This window comes from Lethenteron reissneri, chromosome 32 (genome assembly GCF_015708825.2).
Source record: "Lethenteron reissneri isolate LAM-NWPU_2019-01 chromosome 32, ASM1570882v1, whole genome shotgun sequence".
NCBI lineage: Eukaryota > Metazoa > Chordata > Hyperoartia > Petromyzontiformes > Petromyzontidae > Lethenteron > Lethenteron reissneri.
Window position 1 is genome coordinate 9,505,009 of NC_083810.1, and position 20,810 is coordinate 9,525,818.

The 20,810-nt window shown below is 44.4% G+C and overlaps 1 protein-coding gene and 1 non-coding gene across 2 annotated transcripts; one reads left to right on the forward strand and one right to left on the reverse strand.

The window, feature by feature from the left end:
• Positions 1-90: 90 nt before the first annotated feature.
• FAM199X (family with sequence similarity 199, X-linked) lies at positions 91-16,179 on the reverse strand. The gene is made up of 8 exons (XM_061563931.1): positions 16,118-16,179; positions 10,672-10,718; positions 8,824-9,036; positions 6,794-7,010; positions 5,577-5,756; positions 5,276-5,437; positions 3,646-3,939; positions 91-2,624 (listed from the first exon to the last, which is right to left on the reverse strand). The coding sequence occupies exons 1-8, from the start codon at positions 16,157-16,159 to the stop codon at positions 2,454-2,456; spliced, it is 1,326 nt and encodes a 441-aa protein (XP_061419915.1). The 5' UTR covers positions 16,160-16,179; the 3' UTR covers positions 91-2,453.
• Positions 16,180-17,805: 1,626 nt separating this feature from the next.
• Positions 17,806-17,877, forward strand: TRNAE-CUC (transfer RNA glutamic acid (anticodon CUC)). Its single transcript has one exon. It is a non-coding gene; the product is annotated as a tRNA-Glu (tRNA).
• The last annotated feature ends 2,933 nt before the right edge of the window (positions 17,878-20,810 follow it).

Sequence of the window (20,810 nt, forward strand, 5' to 3'; positions counted from 1 at the left end):
ACGGTACCCTACCATCTGGCTTTAGAATTCCCCTCGATTGCAATCTCTATAGGTGCATAATAATACCACCGTAATGACAAACAAATGGAGTCATAAACTCAACTCTATTACAAGAAAAAAGTGTTACACAAGAACATGCATTGTGTACATATCGACAATATATCTGCGCGTTTGGAGGTTTTTTTTATACGGTGGTGATTAGTTCACTGCGTTGATATCTGAACATTGCCAGAACCCACCCCAGGTAGACTAGCCCCGACATGGGCAGCGTCCGGTGCCGATTTTCAACCAACAACCAATGGGGAGACAAAGGAGGCCGGGCATGAATGACGCTCGCCCAACGCCACTACTAGACAATCTAAGTCAGTCTGTAAAAAATAAGCAAACAATTCAAGCATTAGAAACACGAGTTTCAGCATTCGATCAGCAACCCAAATAAACAAAGTGAACCACCCAAGTCCAATTGAGATAATATGGCTTCACACCAAAGATAACCGTTCCACTCATAAGTTGCCATTACTGTTCACAAAAGTTACGAAGTTGTGAGCAAGCCACCTGTTAAATTTCGATTTGAAGCTTTCGTGACTGCACGGATTCATCTTCTTGGTTCTTTCGGCAAAGTCACATATGTGACTTTGCCGAAAGAACCAAGCCGCCACCTGTTGTCGATTGGTTTGGCGATTCACATTGGCTATATAACATCTGCGTTTAAACTGCATCAGCACCTGGTATTGTATCGTGCATTATCTGCTTTCACCGGGGTGTGTGTGGATCCAGCTTCATAAAGGGAGGCGAGCGGTAGTATGTTCACACAAGCCAAGTACAGCGTCACAAACGTATAAATTTATGTATAGCACACATCTACAATTTTTGCAATGTCCGACTGCAGCACAACGCGTGTAAATATTTCATCTCTCTTACAATGTGTACACAGGTATGCATCTTAACATTTAGACATTATCGTGGAACTTTGCCAAGAAAAAAATAAGGGCGTGCACTGCTACAACCACATTATTCACAAGCCACTTGTATAAAGCATTTAAACAAAAACAGTTGTTTGCAGGAACTGATGCTACCAAGGTAGTAATCTACAGTATGTGTATGTATGCACGCTGTTATGAAAACTTGCAAGAAAATGAATAAATAAGTAAAATAAAAAACATTTACTCTTCTACGCAGCAAGTGTGTTGTTTTTTTTTCCTTTACACAAAACACACATTTGAAATGTGATTTTGATCTACTGAGGTTGAGCGCCGTTTAAATCGCAAATCATTTCATAACGTCTAAAAAAAGTTGCACAAGCTTAACTAATATTAACAACTCCCGACTCACACCGGCAACACATCCGCTTCTTCCCAACTGTGGCTGCGAAACGTGGGGGGGGGGTAAGGGGTGCTAAATAAAACAAATTACAGGATGTGAAGAGACAATGTGGCAGCTATCCAAACGGGAAAGGATGTGTTGTTGGTGGGAAAACAATTTCCATCTAAATTCGACAGCCTGTTCTGCAAAAAAAAATTGCGCAAAAATGTTTCTGCTAACGAGAGGTGTAACGATTAAACTGCCCAAGGGAAATGATGAATAATTGAGAATCGTCACGATTTAATTCAGGAATATATATTTTTTACATTGGTGAATATTGTGGCCACTAGTTTGAAAAGGCCAAGCGAAACCTATGCCTTACAACATATATGAATAGAAAAACGTTGATTCTTGCACATGCGATTGGATGTGTAAATCACAAGCTATTAAGTATCGATATTAGTCAATGAAAATATGATCAAATATCCCAGGTTCATCCATGTCAGGTCTCATAAGCTAAGCAGGGTGAACATGGATAATGCTTGACCACCATGCACAATTAAAGGGTTGTCATAGGGCTTGTGAGGTTACGTGGTGAGCAGCAGAGGGCAGTGCAGAAAAATAAGTTGTATTTCTATGCTTCCACATCTGTGCTCCCCACCTCCACTCACTTGCACTGACCAGTGTGAAGTATGGTCAAATAACAACGTGCACAAGGAGCGAGGAGGCCCTCATCAAGCAGAGGACTGAAAAAAGGACCGTACGTGTCATATTAATCCATGAACCTACACATCGTTACACCTCGATCACAAACGCATGAGCAAGGCTGGCAGAGTAGTGATTTTAACATGTAGGTTTTCGCGACCAATATTATTCATAAAGGTTTTCAGGTTAGATCGCATAAGTAAAAATGTGTCATAACCCTCCACCAACCGACACAGCCAGTAACATCTACAATTTGAGTCATTGAAAATGTTGTGTATTTACTCTCCAACACACCGGTGGGGGGCTTAAGTAGCAACTGATTGGCACGCTTTGTTTACATGACAAACCTTACTACCCAAAAACCTTTATTCAGAGTGGTGATGCGGTGCAGAGAATGGCGGGCGAAGGGGCGAGTGATACGAGCGGTCGGGCTGCGCGACGCGACGTTAGGACAGGATGTCCACGTCGCTGGGGTCGTCTTCTTCGGTGACGCTGAGCGACAGGACCTCCTCCTTGGTGAACAGGCCACTTCGTTCCTCTTTGCGTGCCTGCCGCTGCCCCTTCAGCTGCTGCTGACGCGCCGCCTTCTGCTGCAGCTTGCGCTCGCGGGATCGCTTCTGTGAGACCGGACGACAAAAACAAAAAAGAGAATGTCGAATTTACATACACGCACACGTGCAAACATCGCACTCAACGTGCTAGCGCCCCACCTCTCACGTCACACACCCACACTATTATGGCCTCATTCACCACATATCTTGCTCATCATCATCGTTTGTAATTAAAATAGCAACTTGTTCAAGCACGGAAGGCCTCTAGGCACTAATACGGCCGCCCCCCCCCCCACCCCGCTCTAACAATTTTGCTCAAATATGCACACCCATTCACCTGGTCAAGCACTCATCTCGCCCCTGTAGGGTTCTGAACAAAGCCATTGACTAGTGGAAATGCTTGTTTGGCCATTGTATCGTAAGTACCGTAAATTGTTATTTTTTAAAGCAAATGTCACGGAGGCTAAACTGAGGTGCACATTTGTTGCTCAGACTAGCAGAGGAGCATTGCAATACACAGACGGGTGAATCAGAGATGCTATCAGAATTTTTTTGTCTCTGTTGATGCTTCCATCTCCAGGCCCGATGGAAATAATACACGAGGACAACTGTAAGGCAATTGTGGCAAGGACAAAGCATGACCTATGTGCAACTGTAAGAACATTGTCTGGCAATGATATAGAAAATTGAAACTGAATAACGATTTTTTCAAATAGCACTCTACTACACAGCGCATAGTCATGTGACATCTGACTGGATGCTGCATGCTTGATTCCCCTCAGAGGTTAGCAGCGATTTGGGGATTGCTGTGTTTAGAGGCTATCAGCAATAACAAATAGTACTGCCAGGTAAAAAAAAAGTATCTCCTCGTACCCAATTAATGCAGCTGAAGTGATTGCGGTGATTATTATTTGTGAGCTATTTCAAAATGGTAGGCCTCACGGGGTCATGGGCAGTATGAAATTAAGTTGCGGGCCTCACGCGGCCCGTGAGTCATATGTTCACCCGCCCATCATGGCCTTCGAGGGGTACCACCAGCCTGCAGCTCTTTAAAACACCGGGGGCCTCCACACCACTCCTCACTCACCTTGGAGTCACGTATCCTCTCTGCGGCCGACACCGACAGGTTCCCGTCGCTGTGGCTGCGGCTCAAGCCGCTGCTGCCCCCCACTCCACTGCTGCCGCCACCACCAGAGCTGCTGCAGCCGGCACTGCTTCCGCCCGTCCAGCAGCCGGCGCCGCTGACGCTGCTCCCGCTGCTCGTGCTGCTGGCGCTGCCGTGGCATGCGCTTGCACCGCCCCCCTCCAGGAGCCCCTTCCGCCAGCGTGGCCGGCGCAGGCTCGCTGGCGCCCCGCACCGCTGGTGGATGTAGTTGCGTACCTGCAGCAAAGAGAAAGATCAGTTGTATCCTCGTATGGGGTGGGTTTTGTTCTGGGATCCCAAATGTGATTTCCTGCAGAGGCGTGTTGTTTACCCACTGATGAATGAAGGCCACCCCACACCGTCGGGCATGGGGCTTGTCTGAAGGAAGTGCATTTGCATTGGTCAGCGTGGCTTCATGAAGGGGGGACGCAGGACCAGTTCAGATTTCGCTCGTCACAAATGTTAGCCGTGGACAGGAATTTGACTCGGATAGCCAGGTTCATAGCGAAGTATGCTTACCAGAACTCCTCACAAATTAAATATTACTTCAAAATAGAATTGGCAAAATTTCAGGAAGACAGGACATGGCCGGATGGCTTTCTTGAAAGGGTCTGATGACTAGTTGAGACTTCCCTGGATAAATAATTAATCTTATTTAAAAAATGTGACATGGCCGGATGGCTTTTAAAGGTCGCATCAGAACATTAACCCAGCACAGCCATTAGCCTAAGTTCACATTCGGCTTCCATCCAACTGAGATTAATGCCGGTTCTCAAATTTAGCGAAATGTCTCACCTTGATAACCGGATTTTAATTTCTTCAGACATGGCTAATCCATTAAAAAAATACAATTCATCAATCGGCATCACTTTGGATGCAATATAGTTTGGATTTAAATGCTATTTTAATGTGACTGTACCTCAAAACTCAGTACAAATGAGAGTGGAAGTGCACTGTGGTTATACGAAGGGACACTTTTTTGGGAATGGACTAAGAGTGGAAGTTCCACTGTGCAGGAACAGAAAAAGGCAAATGAAAACAATTCTTAGTCAGAGTTGGTAATGGGCAGAGATAATGAGGAAGATCTTGACCCCTTAAACAGAGGGGAAAAGTCTTGAGAGTGAGGACAAAGATAGTTCTCCAGACAACGCAAGACAGCTGCAGAGGACAGATTTCCCATTGAGTGTGTTGAGTGTTGGAATGGAGGGCATGTGGAGGTGAGTAGAGCGAGATGAGTGGGGAGAGGTAGGCAGCGATGGTTCATGGAGGATCTTTACGACTATCAGTGCAATCTTGACATTGACCTGGGATTGAATTGGCAGCCAGTGGAGGGGGCAGGGAGGGACTACAACCCTGGGGGGGGGGGGGGGGGTGTTTCTTTGTTTCCGCTGCATTAGCCAGATTCATGTGGTGACAAAAAAGCAGCCACACATCTCATTTCCCCCATTGTTGTTGATATACATCGAGATGTTTGTTTAAAAAAAATGAAAAAAAATCCCTTAAATTGGGTTCATGTCCATGGGGGAGCCGTAAGTTGTGCAACGCAATACTTTGTGCATGCGGACGAACATACTTCCTGCAGCTTGACGTCTGTCAGGCAATTCAGCTCGATGATAAACTCATTGTCCGTCGGCGACACCTGGGCTCCGGGATCGATGATGCGAATGATGTCTAGCTGCTCGCGAAGGCCCATCTCCGCACTCACGCGCCGGCTCAAGTACTCGATGTACTCCACCTGCGGTAGAAAGAATAAAAACAAAAACACTCAAACGAGTGATGGAATGGCGATATCCTCAACCTTGATTGACTGATTTCAGTCAACTGCAGATGGGCATAGGATAAGTGTCGTCGTGTGACCGTGTGCGAGCGCATGCCTGTTCGTCGTTGGTCATGGCACTCCAGGGAAGTTCCTCCAGGTTGCGTTGGTGTCTACCTCTGCCCCTCCGAGCACGGCCGCCCCTGCCACGTCCACTGGGACGGGGAGAGCCGGGGATGCTGGGGACGACGTCTGACATGGCATCGCTGCCGCTCGCGACGTCACTCCCACATGGAAACTGCAGGTCGAAGAGCAAGAGGGCAACAAAAACTGTGAATGCGAAAATGGCGTAACGGGCGTTACAGGCACCCACTTGTATGTTGTTGTCTTTTACCCAAAGAGTATCGAGATTTTGCCAATTGGTGTCAAATCACTAACACGAGGAATCCATTCGTAACTCTGGCAGAGCAGTGCAAGGGAACGGTCATGGCAATGGATTCCACCGAGTACCACAGAGCAACTTCTGAGATCCTTCCAATGAGCTCTGGCGAAGGCAGTTGGGGGCAGCACTTTTGCATCGGCTTGATACGATTTGTCATGAATAAGAAACTGGGATTCCATTCCAAAACAGATGCTTTTGGCATCTCATTTCTATTATGCATAATTTTTTCTCTCGCCTTTCTGATTTTGTTCGCACCACGAGCGTAAAAGCTAAATTAACATAGAGCTTATGTGGGGTGCACATACACCGAATCCAGAGAGAGCAACATCATGTAAAACCTGCTCACACAACTACCACCTTACAGCCATGATCTGTGATATCTGCAGGCAAGAGGTTTTCACCACCAAATTGGGTTAAGTCTTGCACCGAGGCCACAAAGCACACCACAAATCTTCACTGAAGTCATCCTCAAGGTGATGTACAGTCAATAAATATACTATGTACAGTGGTCGAAATAAGATAATATTTCACAGTATGCCATCCTGGCACTTCTCACAACACTAAGCACGTGCACTGGAACTTTTCAGAACAGTTAAAATTTAATATTCCTATACTACGGTGTTTCCACAAAGGGGAAACAGCAATTAACATGAGCTGCAGACCAAATAGGTATCGTACTGGGATGTCTTCATTATCATTAAGAGCACTGACAATTTACAAAAATTATAAGTAATGAAATGCATCACGAAGGTAAGAACCAATTTTAATTCATCAAACAACGCATCGTACATGCCTCCTGATAACTTCGGCGTGATCCACCAACACTTCTGTACTCACAGGCAAGCTCCAGCATCGGCACGCAGCATGGTTACACGGCACCGTCCCCGACTCACCTGCCAGTCGATCTCGCTGTCGGACCAGTCGAAGAAGGACGAGACATCGCTGCAAACGCTGCCCTCGCCGAACAGGTCAAAGGTCATTCCCTGCAGGTCGTCGGGCAGCATGAGGCCGTCGTCGGGCTCCTGGTCACCCGCGGAGACGGAGGAGAGCAGCTCCTCACTGCACTCTGAGCTGGCAACACTCGTGTCGCACGACGCTGCGTGCCACCCGCTAAACGCGCACATCGCGCACACACCAGCAGGTAACTATTAACGAGTGCCATCCAATGTTCGCGCGCACACACTGTCACAGACACTGGCACAGACACTGTCACACACACTGTCACACACACTGTCACACACACTGTCACACACACTGTCACACACACAACAGCCGCCACTATCCAATAAGCAATGGTGGCATCACCAAAGCGCTCGTGCCAGTTTAGGCACTTTGAGGCTAACTGAAGTATCGAAGGTGTTCTGGCAAAAGACCACAGGACCTCTCACCTGTGCTCTACATTATACTAACACGCTCACATCACACAAAGACACACACACACAACATGCGCCATACACCACTAGTATTGTGGGACAGACCTGTGGAATGGGTTAACATATCGCGCACACACACAACCACATGCGCACGCACGCATCCACATGCATGCACACACAATGTTGGGAATGTTAGCAGGAGTGCACGAGCACAAATCTTAATTCGCTCTTAAATTAAATAAGTTTATTTGAATATGTAGACCTTCAAAAGGTTTAATTGATGATCAAAGTTCACGGAGAAAATATTTAATAGCCTTGGTCGACTTAAGAGTTGTAGTGTACATTTTTAAAGGAAATTCATGTAAATGTCTGTACTTTTAATGAAACACTTTTCGTTTTACAGTGTTTGCTATATATAGCATAAAAGTTACTTTACATGTTCATTGAATGTTGTGTAGTGAATAACAAATTTCACAACTTTTGGTCCCAAGGCACTTCACAATATAAAAATATACAATTGTACAACTAAACTGTTAATTGCCAAGCGATAGTGCGTTCACCACTTGCTGCAGAGGTTCATGGTTCCAATCCACTGGTTATCACTGCGGGTGTACTAACCTTAAAGATCCCGTGACGTCATTCACAAGAGTAAGCCATTTTGTGCCGCAAGTCATGGATAAAATTTGTTAAATTACCCGCAAATTAGAAATTCAGATTATACGTAACAATCTTTGCCACCCCCCTCCCACCGGAACGTGAAAACTGGGCAGGACCCTCTTTAAAAAGAGTCATGAGATTCAGCGAGGCTCTCCGAGGTAAACAAGCGCAAGAATGATTTGTAAAATAAGAGGGTTGACAGCAGGGATATACTTTCACTTGCCACTAAAGTTAGCTGTGGCCAGGAAGTTATATCAATAATGTCACTGTATGGTTCTCTTTGGCTATAGAGTTAATACATTCCAGCAGAATATACTGAAAAGCTGTGGTTAAAATAAACCTGGCCAGATAACATGCAAAATTATTTGGCTCGACAACCAACTGAGACTGAAAGAGCGAGTCAATGAATGAGCGGGAAAGTGAGTGGTTGAGTGAGTGAGATAATGAACAAGTGTGTGAGCAGGTGAGTGAAATGAACAAGTGGATGTGGGGATAGGTGGGCGAGTGCAATGAGTGAATGAGCGAGTAAATGGATGAGCGGACAAGTCAAATAGTGAGTAGGTGAACGAGTGAGTGGTTGCGTGGACACACGTGAGTTAGCGAGTGAGCGAGTGGATGACCTTATGAATGAGTGGTAGGTCAACTGGTCACGTGAGTCAGTGACTGAGTAGGTGAGTGATTGACTGGCCTTGTGAGTGGGTGAGTGAGCTACTTAGTGGGTGGCTGAATGAGCGATCAACAAAGAGAGTGATTTAAGTGAAAGAGTGAGCGTACAAGTCAGTATGTGGATGAACAAATGAACAAGCACACGCCAACCGCCAATGTTGCTCAACTAACACACCGCTGTGATGATATGAAAAAGTAGGGGGAGGAGGGACAGTTAGAAACCAGACCTGCAGTGCTGCAGGGCGAGCGATCCGCGGTGGCGCACAGGTGGAGGTTCCCGCCCAGTCGAGTACGATGACACGGTAGAGGAGCCGTCGAACGGGGCGGCATCGGATGTGGCACCTGTGGGAGCTGTCGAGCCCAAGTGCCGGTCCGATACGAGAAACTGCCAGTACAGGCCTTCATGTCTCCCATTGCCGCCGCCACCGCTGCAACGGCCACTGGGATAGGTATAAATTACGCAAAATTAAGTTGGCACATCAGCATGGTCCACACCTCAGATTATCAGGGTTGGCTACATCGGGTGCGAAAGAAGTTCAAGATAACATGTCGGAGACACTAAACTGCACATAGTTCCTCGCACTAACCAGAGCGGATTGATGTTAGCTTTGGCCACAAATGGTACTAAAGTTCAGTGCAGTATGGTAAACACTGCACCACTGTTCCCCACTAAGCCTATCATAGCCTACTAAATATAATGCAGTGTTAATGACGCACTGCAGGTGGTGAGTATTTGTTATTTGTTGCCGCATTGGGCTGGCAATGCAATCTCTTAATTGTAATATATACTGTACTGTTCTTACACACATCAGAGCAGAAATAATTCGGCATGTAATGATTCATTCATCGTAATCAATTATTAAAACACATATGTTGCACGTTGAATTATGTAAGCATTAATTTCCAATGTATGGATATTTTATGCAAATTATATGGTAGCGCTATTTTTTGGATGAAGCAATGAGTGTTTTATTTTGGGGGTTTTTCTGTTTATGATATGTGGGTGCTATGTACAGGGACTGAAGATAATCTCTTAAAATTATTATTATTTTGGCACTATGATGGGAGCACCTGATTATAATTGTAAAGTTCCCCATTCACAAAACTTAAAACTAATGCCCTATGACCCAGGACAAAATCTCGGTAAGCAGGTTTTCCTCGCTTTATGTGTTCCAACAAAACGGCAAAACCACATGAGAAAACTGCCTTCTGAGCAGCGCATACAAAAAGACAAAAATCACCCGTGTAGCCTTAACAGACTGTTGAGGCAAGTGCTGTTAGCGAGCACCTACGAAGACCGGCACGGCACACGAGGGGGTGGGTGGCCAGCACCACGCCTGGCTGCCTTTGTCTGCCAAGTGGTGATGTTTACACACCACACGAGGTACTCCTTTGAGGCCGAGGACTGGTACAGATAATCGCCACTGGCGTTGACCGTGAGCGGAAATCGAACTCGGGCCGCCAGGTTCGTAGCGCAGCATAGCGCTAACCGCTACACTCCACACGTTGTTCCATGTCTGACCGTATAGCCGCGTACAAGTGAATTCAAACCACATACAGCACTTTGGATAGAAATAGGTCTGCCAAATATAAGCAAAATTCCACAAGCTGAACCTGTACAAGAGCTGTTTTTGGGGTATTATTTTAATGCTGTGTACTCGTGCAGCTCTTTTGCCAATCCACTGCTGGATGGGAGCCTCCTTATGCCTAGCAGGTCATTTCAGTTATGTGGTCACACTTCACCACCCTGGCCAGTATGAGTTGGTCCAGGCAGGCAGCAAAAACGTGGGTAGCAGAGTAAAGTACAGCAGATTTATATGAACTGTCCTCTGCTGCCCACAACTTTATCGTACGTAGTGTACGGCACCTCTGATTAGCACGGTTGGCTATGTATGGTGTGAAAGAAGTTAAACATACATAATAGTAGCTGAGAAAAACATTCTATATTCACACTGTGAGCACCTGATGGTGCAGGTAAATTAACATTCCCGTAAAACGCGGGGTCTAAAAACTGAAACGCGCCTGAATCCAAAATAGACAAATAAATCAAAGTGAATGTCTGAAGAGTAACGTACCTCCACATGTCATCAGAGCCCAGGTCTGAGAGGGAGCATTCGCTTGTCTGCAAGTGAGAGAGAACAAATGTAAAACAACGTAAATGTAGGCTCGCTCTACCTTGATATTCACGTTCCCCACACGCGAGATTTCGTAAACAAAGACGTTACATAACTACTGCCTGAAGCTTTTCAATTACACTTGCATTCTGCACAGTATTATGCCCAAGAGGAGGGTTTTAACAAACTCCAGTCTTCTCCACCCTCCATGGTCTGAATTTCAACATTTACCAATGATCTTTGTTTACATATCAATTCATTTGTGCTTTGTTGAACTACAAATGAAGTCGTCACAGGCTAAACACATCTGAAGAATAGATATTAACTATCTTGTTTTGCATTTAATTAGCTATTCCCCTCTTTTTGACTATGTTGAGTTCAACTTTCATCACAGCAGCCCTCTGACTGCTTGTGTGCAGGCACAAGATGGATTGTTACATTGCCGTGAGAAAGGGTGATGGGCTTGGGGAAGGCATTAATCGAGCTGAAGACTGGTAATGGCAGACAATGATTGATGAATATTAATCGGCGCTGTCGACATCACACGGGATACACACGTAATCTATCTTAATATGATCAGCATATCCCTGTCACGTGGAACATGTTTATGTGTCATCGGGTACGTGAAGTAGGTAATGACTTAATATGTGATGCTTATAAATTGTTCGATTTGGCCACGACGTAGTTTAAAGCCAATAATCATGTTACATTTACAAACACATTATTTATACGTGCCAATGTATTGATCAAACTCTGACCAGTAAAGTTCCTGGCTGAAGAATTTTCACGACTTAATTTAACATCAACGTAAGAAGTTTCGCTCAAATTGGTTTGAGCTTCCATCACAGTGTATTCGGAAATCTTGTCGGGCGCTGGAGGGTTATTGACAAGAACATTAGCATACAACTACTACGTGACCAAACACAAAAAACAAATATGGACCAATGTGCTGGCTATAAAAAATGTTTTACGTCCAATTAATATCTATTTGAACATAGAAGACTGGAAGATTTGGAAAAGCAGACCATTGTGGATGAAACTCACAGGAGTTTCTGAAATCCTGCATCAGTGCGTTTGCACCAGCACAATGCAGAAATCCCTCCAAGACAACATATCAATAGGTAACAACGAATCAATGCCACTTGTCATTATCACTACAGTCCCCTCAAATGGCTGGTACTCATAGAGAAAACATATGACCACGACCGCTTAAGTCTTTTTCTCACAACAACAGTATTTACTTTACAAAATGTTTAGCAAAGGTGAATAATCAAGGTTTTTTAGGAGTCCTACTGTGGCGTTTGGCCAATGCATGCTTGCGGGTGTTTAAAAAAAAAACATCTACCTAAGAAAAAAAAGCCCCACCCATAAAAATGAAGTGGACTCAAGTTAAATGAAATAAGTAAACAATCTACTTTGCTATACTGGCCCATACAAGCACAGCATCGCCCTGCCACTGTCTGCCTCTGCATGTTTCTCAAACACTGCATCAAAACAAAGGATCGTCGGAAAAAAACATCGATGGCACCTCGACCACGCATGGCTAACCCTTAACAATTTATACAATCAGCACACCACTTTGGGGAAGTCATTACCGACTGCCCTATGGCTAGACTGGCTTCTGCCATCGAGCCATGCAATTTACACCAAAGTTGTCCACGGAATTGAACACAACTCCAAGACGTGTTCGAGAATAATAGCACCTCCGATTAGCACGGCTGGCTACGTATAGTGCGAACGAAATTCAACATACATACTGCCAATTTTTGCCAAGATATGACCAACTTTGGCACGTTTTGTAATTACAACTGTTTAACAAGTCTTTACAAGATTGCAAGGTAGGCCATCAACACCCCCCCCGACACCCCCCAATCAAATTCAGCTGCAGTTTTACAGTAAATGCCATCAGCCTGTGCTGGGTGGTGTGAGGCTGTCGAGGTTGGGAGGGTTGCGGGCAGCGTGCGGAGGACACTTAATCTCCTCGCAGCCTTTCCCATTAAGCGCCCCATTACAATACAGTTTGGATTAGCCTTCTCAAATCCCTCGCGTGGACACAAAGCAAGTGTCTCTCTTGCGGGAGACATGAGGGTCAATGAGGCAGATGCGCTGCGTTTTAAAGAGAGGTCCAGCCACTGGAGCCATTGCCTCTGGGTCGCATGGTGGGAGGTCATAAGATACATTATGCCAAAGAAAGTCTGTTAACCAACCAGTGACGCAGAGCACCTGTCTAAAAATCACTTTTTGCACTTATTACACTGTGGAACAAATTTTTTTATTTTTTTATCCCTGGGGAGTAAGTGTTGTTTTCTCATTGCTTATGCCTCAATCCCCACAAACTTTGCTTTTGTGACCAGGACAGTGATATTTTGAAATTTACCTATTTTCAATGAGAAGACGTGTGCATTTGTGTCATTCCTTCATGTAAAGTCCTGGTCACAAAAGCAAAGTTTGTGGGGGAATAATAGCCATTTTATATACTTAAATGGCATAAGCAATTAAAAAACTTACACTTAGTATTATTAATATTGGACTTGCTTGTCTCCATCTTGCATGCACCTTTATGACTGATGAGTTTCTCATCTTTTACAATAAGTTTTAAGTGTAAGAATTGGTATATTATACCTGTGCCCACCGGGATCAGGGAGGTCTTGCCAACATAAAGCCCCCCAAGGCACAAAGGCAGCGGGAAGCAGTGATGCATATACACTGTATTGATGATTACCAATAATATGCACCCACACTAGCAGGGAGATTAACCCTTCTGCTGTCTAAAATATGACCACAATTTTTGCTCTTTTGAGTTGGGCGGTCTAAAGCAAGGCTGGGTGGGCAAAATAGGCATATAATATAGTGACGTTATGTGACATCTAATGTATGATGGAAGAACCGACCCTATGGTTACAAATGTCCCGCATAATATCAGCTCAGATCACACTGTCCGATGTAATTTGAATGTGGAATTCCCACAATTTTCCAAGGAGACAGGTCCCAAAGCTTGTTAATGCATGGCAATACTTCGAACTGGCATAATGTAAGAACGATTGCCATGTCAGCCTCCATATTTTTGTTGTATTAAGGCAGTGCTAATGACGAATGGGGTGAATTAACATTTATAGGTATGATTTATTTTATAAATTACAGAGCTTAATCTGCTGCAGGATGAAAGACTCCCCACACGGCATGTCGGTTGAGAGTGATGTTTGACCACATTTCTCCATCCTGGGTCAGTGGTAGAAATGCTATATTCCCACAGTGGAGGTACATTCACTGTGGATATAGGTCATTACATTAATCCATGGGGCACTGCCCCTAATCACAAAGGTCCTGGGTCAGGCACAAATTACGTCAATACACCCTCTCATGCAAGGTTTAGTTATTGTTTATACACGCGTGCCTTAAGACTGCAGTAAACTGTGGCAGTGAGTCACCACTAAATATCAACATACCTTAGGATGCATAACGAATACAGAAAGTAAATTAATTGTACACTGAATACCAAAACAGTGAAATAAGTAAACATCTAACAAAGTACATGATGTTATTTACAGCATACAATTTGACTTATACCATACATTAGATACACTGTGCTACGAACCGAACTACCAGAGTTTAATCGCCGGCCATGGATAACATAAGCAGCAAGTGATGTCCAAAACGATCTTGGCGACCCCCATTCACCAAGCCTCAACTTAAAAAAAATTAACTATTTTTAATTTAACCAGGTAAAGTCCATTGAGCTATATAGCTGTTTGTCAGAAGCGACCTGGCTATTACAATTTATAGCTGAAGTTAGTGGCGGCATATTATGTGGGCATGTATTTCAGCCAAATGCTCTAAAGACATGTTTCTATAATGTGGAGGGGAAAATCCGGAGGACCCGGAGAAAAATCCACGCTACCACGGGGAGAACTTCCACACTCCAAATATACAGGCGTCAGTGTTGTGATCGAACCCACGACTTCCTGCATACCAGGCGAGGTAGTTAATATCTCGCCACTGTATACATTATTTGGTAATAGTGTTGGCAGATGGTGCGGCATTGGCGTGCAATTATGTGCTATGACGAAGGGCCACTGCCCGAAACGTCGCCTTTTATATGTTTCCTTTCAAGGACCAGCGTGATAAAGCACTGTTTGGTTAAACTAGCACATTCGTTGCCGATACGGCATGGGTGACGGGGGGATTATTATTGTTTACGCGAGACCTGGACATACCCAGCAGAAATAGTATTCTCCATCTAATTTTATTCACCGAAACAGTACCCAGCCTTAGCCGGTGGTGGAAAAATCCACTGTCATATGCCAATAGATGCTTCCCAAAAAGGGATACGCAACACCAAACACGAAAAACCACTATGGGTTAATACGATAATAGCAATATTGTTTTCACTCCAGTAACGTAGCGTAAACAAATCGGATTGATTTAACACGCAAACAATACTATCCATAAGAGGCTTTTTTGGGTTACATCGCTTAAATGTGTCTGAAAAACCGCCACCATCCGACACGGCCGATCAGTAAGGTTTGTCACGTAAACAAAACACGGCAATTCATTACTAGTACAGCACACCGGGTGGTGTGTTGGAGAGTAAAACCCACATTTACAAGTGGTACTGGAGACGTCACGTCGTAACTCGGATACCATTATCACGCCACTTCTGACCTAAACTTTAGTTTCAATTCCTTCTTGATTTGAAGCTTTCGTGACTGCAGGAATCCATACTCTTTGGTTCTTTCGGAGAGTTCACGACTCATATAAGCCAAGGTGTGATATCTAATACAGGCACAGTATTTGTATCAACCGCGCTGCTGGAAGAGGGCCTATCGACACCATGCGAGTCGTGGTGGTTATTTGACCATACTCCACCACGTAGGTGCGTTAAGGCGGGGACAAACATATACGTGGATTCACAGTTGCTAGTACACAGCAACACATTTGTATATAGTATTGTACTTCATGTAAAGCTGCACGAAATTATTACACCACACGTCCCTTTGAATGTTTACAATCACACACACGCGAGTGCAATACTGTACGATTTACTCCGATATATTTTCGATCGCTAACCCCCTTTGTTAAAACCACACGAGTCTTTTCAACGCACGCAAAACCGTGTGAGAAAGGAGTTTCAAAAGGAACCCCTCCCCCCGTCCCATTGCCTCGCTCCAGGATGCCACTTAGGGAGTCGTCTTGGCGGGCGGCGCCGCCAGGCAAGGACGGTCCGCCTCGAGGCTTCACTCTCTACCTAGGCCCAACCAGGTGGCGATGCGTTCGCGGTCCAAAAAAAAACCCGTACACAAACTAACAAAAACCCCTAACTTGTCTCGAGCTCATTCATTGCAAGTTGTCGCTAAGTAGCCACTGTAATCGTTGCGAGACATCTGCGGTTAAAGTCGCAGGCACTTACCAAGTCCATAGAGCGCCCAAGCTCATCCTTTAGATTCGCCATTTTGTCCGGCGGCGGGAGAGGCGGTGACGGGAAAGGGGGTGGAGCCTGTCGCTGTCAATCACGCAGCGCGCTGCAATCCCATTGGTCCATCCGCTCAGTTGGGCGGTCACTTGATTTGACGAAGGGTCATTGCCCGAAACGTCGTTTGTTTATTGTACACTGTACTGTATATTATTCTATCCTTTTGAAAAAAGTGCGTTTTTTTTGCTGTTTTGGGGTATCAACTTGCCAACGCAGGATCAACCAGATAACACGTTCAATGTGTCTTCTTGGTTCTTTCGGTAAAGTCACGTAGAAGGGAAGTAATAAAATAATAAAAATAAAACATAATAAAATTAAAACATAATAAAATTATTTTTATTATGTTTTATTTTTATTATTTTATTACTTCCCTTCTACGTGACTTTACCGAAAGAACCAAGAAGATGAATCCCTGCAGTCACGAAAGCTTTAAATCGAAACGTTCAATGTGACACATTTATGCTTAAGTACGTGCAAATGTAACTATTTAGAGTGCATGCAGGCAGTGGTTAAGGTTGAACTATTTATAAAGCCAATTCACGACGTTTCGGAGGCAACACAAGCTTCCGTCTTCAGGTGGAACTGTCACAGCACGACAGCTGTATCAAGTGAGAGAAATTCCAAGAACACAGTATTTGTATATGTACTGGTTGAGGGTAGGAGGAGCCAAGGTAGACCAGGAATATTATTTCTGTGAGGTTCGGTGCGGCTGGAACACGCTGTTAGGAATGGGCCTTTGTTGTGTAAACTAGGTTGCGGATGATGTAAAGGTGCGTGTAAAAGGGACTGCGCCTTTTTTGTTACTAATTAAATTTTTTTTTACCTACGTGACTTTACCGAAAAAAACCTAAGAATATGAATCCTTGCAGTCACGAAAGCTTCAAATCTAGAATTATTTATTTTGTCGAGGCGCCCTTCCCCTCTTCCAACCCAGCTTAAATATACGCTCCAAGCATGGTGCTGTTTCATTCAAACGCTGTCTTCTCGACACACCTGTTCTTCACCTGAGGACGGCTGCTTGCGTTGTGGCCGAAACGTCGTGAGAATTATTAAAAAATGTTTTATTTTATTATTTTATTATTTCCATTCTACGTGACTTTACCGAAAGAACCTAAGAATATTAATCCTTGCAGTCACAAAAAGCTTTAAATCGAAATTTATTTATAAAGCCATTACGCGTCGAAGCCGCGTGCTGATTGGTTATAAATACAACAAGGGGCGGGGCGTAGGCGGAGTGTGGGAGGGGAGGGGCTGGGTGGGGACGGGGCGTGGGCTGGGTGGGGGCGGGGCTTCTGTGTTCCCGGTGCAGTGGGCGGCGCACGTGACAACAAACAAAGCGCGGGAAAAAAAGAGGGGGGGGGCCCGCGCGCTTGGCCGCCACGTGGCGCCACCGCGTGGCGGCGTCAACGTTTCGTGTCTCGTTCCTTTCTTTCCGGCGGGGTTTTGGCGAATTGTTCGGCGGCAGCGGCGGCGCTTACGCGAGGCACACGCTCGTGTCACAATTTCGCGCGCGAGTCGCGCAATTAGTGAATGCATCACCAACAACAACAAAATCACATTAATGTACATTTATTTACACCGTATGGTGATATTATATAGGACAGATGATCTGCTGGTGTACGTGATCCCTGGTGGTCTAGTGGTTAGGATTCGGCGCTCTCACCGCCGCGGCCCGGGTTCGATTCCCGGTCAGGGAACACTATTTTTGGAAAATTTTAAGACATTGACCATGTTTTCTCATTTGTTGTTTGCTACTATAGCCAACTAAAGTAGAATTTTTTTCTGGTATATTTCATAATTGTATTCTCATGTGCCACAATATTTAATTTGGTCTCTTGTATGTATCCTGTTTCATCCTGCGTGTAGTACTATCTTGTACGGTGATTTGAACAAATGGTGGAACATCCAAAATAACTGGGTTAGGTTGTATCCTGACTTGAAAAGTAACGATAACAAACAACTAATAATTCACTTTTATCCAGGACATACTAAGTGAGTTACATTCACCTGTTTAAAGTAGGGTCTTGCATTTGGATGTTCGATCGCAGCTACTTGTTAGATTAAACTAGAGCAATGCCGTGGAAACTCATGATTTTGAGAGGTTAACATTTAAAAGCCCACAGTCGTGGATTGCCATCCACACCCACTTGATGTACTGCCATCTCCTGGCCAACCCCTAGCGATGCACAGACGTGTGTGTGTGTGACCCACGCCTCCGAAGTTGTGGATTTAACAGGCGCGTTATCGAGCGACACCCAACTGCAATAAATAACACGAGTAAAAAATTAACCCGTATAAACTAATTTTTTTACTATAAATCCTTTATATGCGTGGCATCGGTTTTATTTTATTATTCATTTCTGTTTTTCTTGAGTAAGAGTTTCATTTTTATCACATTGGTATTTTAAATTAAATATGAAAAAAAAAATCCCTAAAAAGTGGAAAAATTGTCACGCACAATGAGTCTGTGTGCAAAATGTCAGCTCAATTGGATCACGGGAAGTGGGTTAAAAAACGACCGAAAGATTTGCACGGTCATAAGCGCGCAAGCAAGCAAGCAAATGAAGGATTTTAAAAAAAAGATATGTACTTTAAAAGTTTGCTAAGGTCGAACAACCTCCGATCCCGAACTAACGAACAAGTTCGGTTTATCCATAATACAGTTTTTTTGGGTTAGATCGGGTAAGTATAAATGTATCGTTAAACCCGCCACCACCCGACACAGCCAATTAATCAGTAAGGTTTGTCACGTAAACAGAACAATTCGTTACTAGTACAGCACACCGGTGAGAAAATTCACAACATTTAGAACGAATTGGCACATTCTGTTTACGTGACAAACCTTACTAATCGGCTGTGTCGGGTGGTGGCGGTTTTAACGACACATTTATATTTATGCGATCTAACAAAAAAAAAACTGTATTAAGGATATTGGCCGCGAAAGCCTACTGCGTGTTAAACTGAAGTTGAGTTTATCACGGTTATGAATACCGCACAGTACTGCATAGTAGACTCTTGATTTTCCGCGTGCAGTTTATCCGCACACCTGAGATGTTGACACAAATTAATAGCTCGTGAATTTTCCCTGAAGCCCAAATGAATAATTCCTGGACATTTTTTAAAATTACAAATCACACGTTGCTTAAACCGAACAAATATGTTGCTCCGGTTGATCCGAAATCCACGTGATCGTCCCTACACTACAGTGGTTGCATATATTTACAACAGTGGGGCGAAGTTACATTTTTATTGGCATAGCTTTGCTAACATCCACTTAGTGGGCGAACTCTTCAGCGCTGACAAATGCGGTTTTTGGCAGAGAGATCCGCAGAATTTTTTTTCGATTATCCGTTATTGCCAATCATCCACGGTCGTCTTCCCCGTCATTTGTGCGGATAATCGAGTATTCCTGTACTTAGATTGGAGACTGGCCAAGCCTCCGGGGCTTGGGATGTGATGCGGCCAACAGGTGGCAGCACAGCGAAGGGTGGGGGGGGGTGAGCCCTGGCTTTTTCGCGATCTTCCCGAAGGCAAACACTTAATAATGGAAATGGCCAAACAATCTAACGAAGTTCCCTCCTGAAAAGTTGTTAAACTCGGTTAAATATTCCTGAGTAAAGGGCATTTTATTATTAAGGAGTTAGACGATTCCATTATCAGCCATGCACTGTCCACTGCTGGATAGCCGTTATCATCTCCTTGATACGAGCTGATTACATCGCTCCATCTCCATGTTGGTGGTACTCTTGGGCATGCATCCGTCATTTGGATGCCACTCCGTGGTTAATCTCGCCATCCGCACCTAATAATGACATGCCCTGTACAAGACCACGTACTTCTCTGAGCAGTCAATAGATACAATAGCTATTGTCTTGTTTTCTGTTGTAACGTTCTGACCGACACCCACTGGACGTCTGTGAAAGAGATTCATAGCTCATCGATTTTCTCCAGGATAAAGAAAGATTTTGTTCTGAAATAAGGACAAATCAAGAGGTACGACATAAAACACTGGGTTTCCTTCAGGAAGCAGGATAAATAATTTAGGTTATTCGAGTCAAAAATCGTATAACTTTGACCATTAACCAAAATATTGTGTTTCACTGGAGCAGACGCTACTGGTGCCGTGTGCTGTGATTTACGCGTTGCTTTCTTTATCCGGTAGCGTCCCAATTTGAACTGCGATTGAATGGAATTATTGAAACGTGGCTCATTTCTACTTGAATCTCATTCAACTTCATCCGAAATGCGTGTAATTCCGCAAAATATACACTGTACAAAACCCAGACGTGTTTTTCCTGTTTGTGAGCAGGATGGATTTTTTTAAAGCACATATTCATTCTCATCCTTCGTTTAAAACGTTTCCAGACAATCTTTTTCAAATGCGAAAAAGTAATTTTGAGAGCAGCAACAACGCAGGAAGCACACAATCACGCATCTTACCTTGGCACCAATTATTAAACTCGACTCATATTTGCCAAGCAATGGGAGGGCTTGGCAACTTGTCTAGCAGCAACATTAACTCAGACCGACCACCTGGGGTAAGGCAAACACACTACCATGACTACTACATAGGGAGACCTCACAGGGCTGCATGTGCAGGAGGGCATACTTCCTATATTGGGCTGTGGGG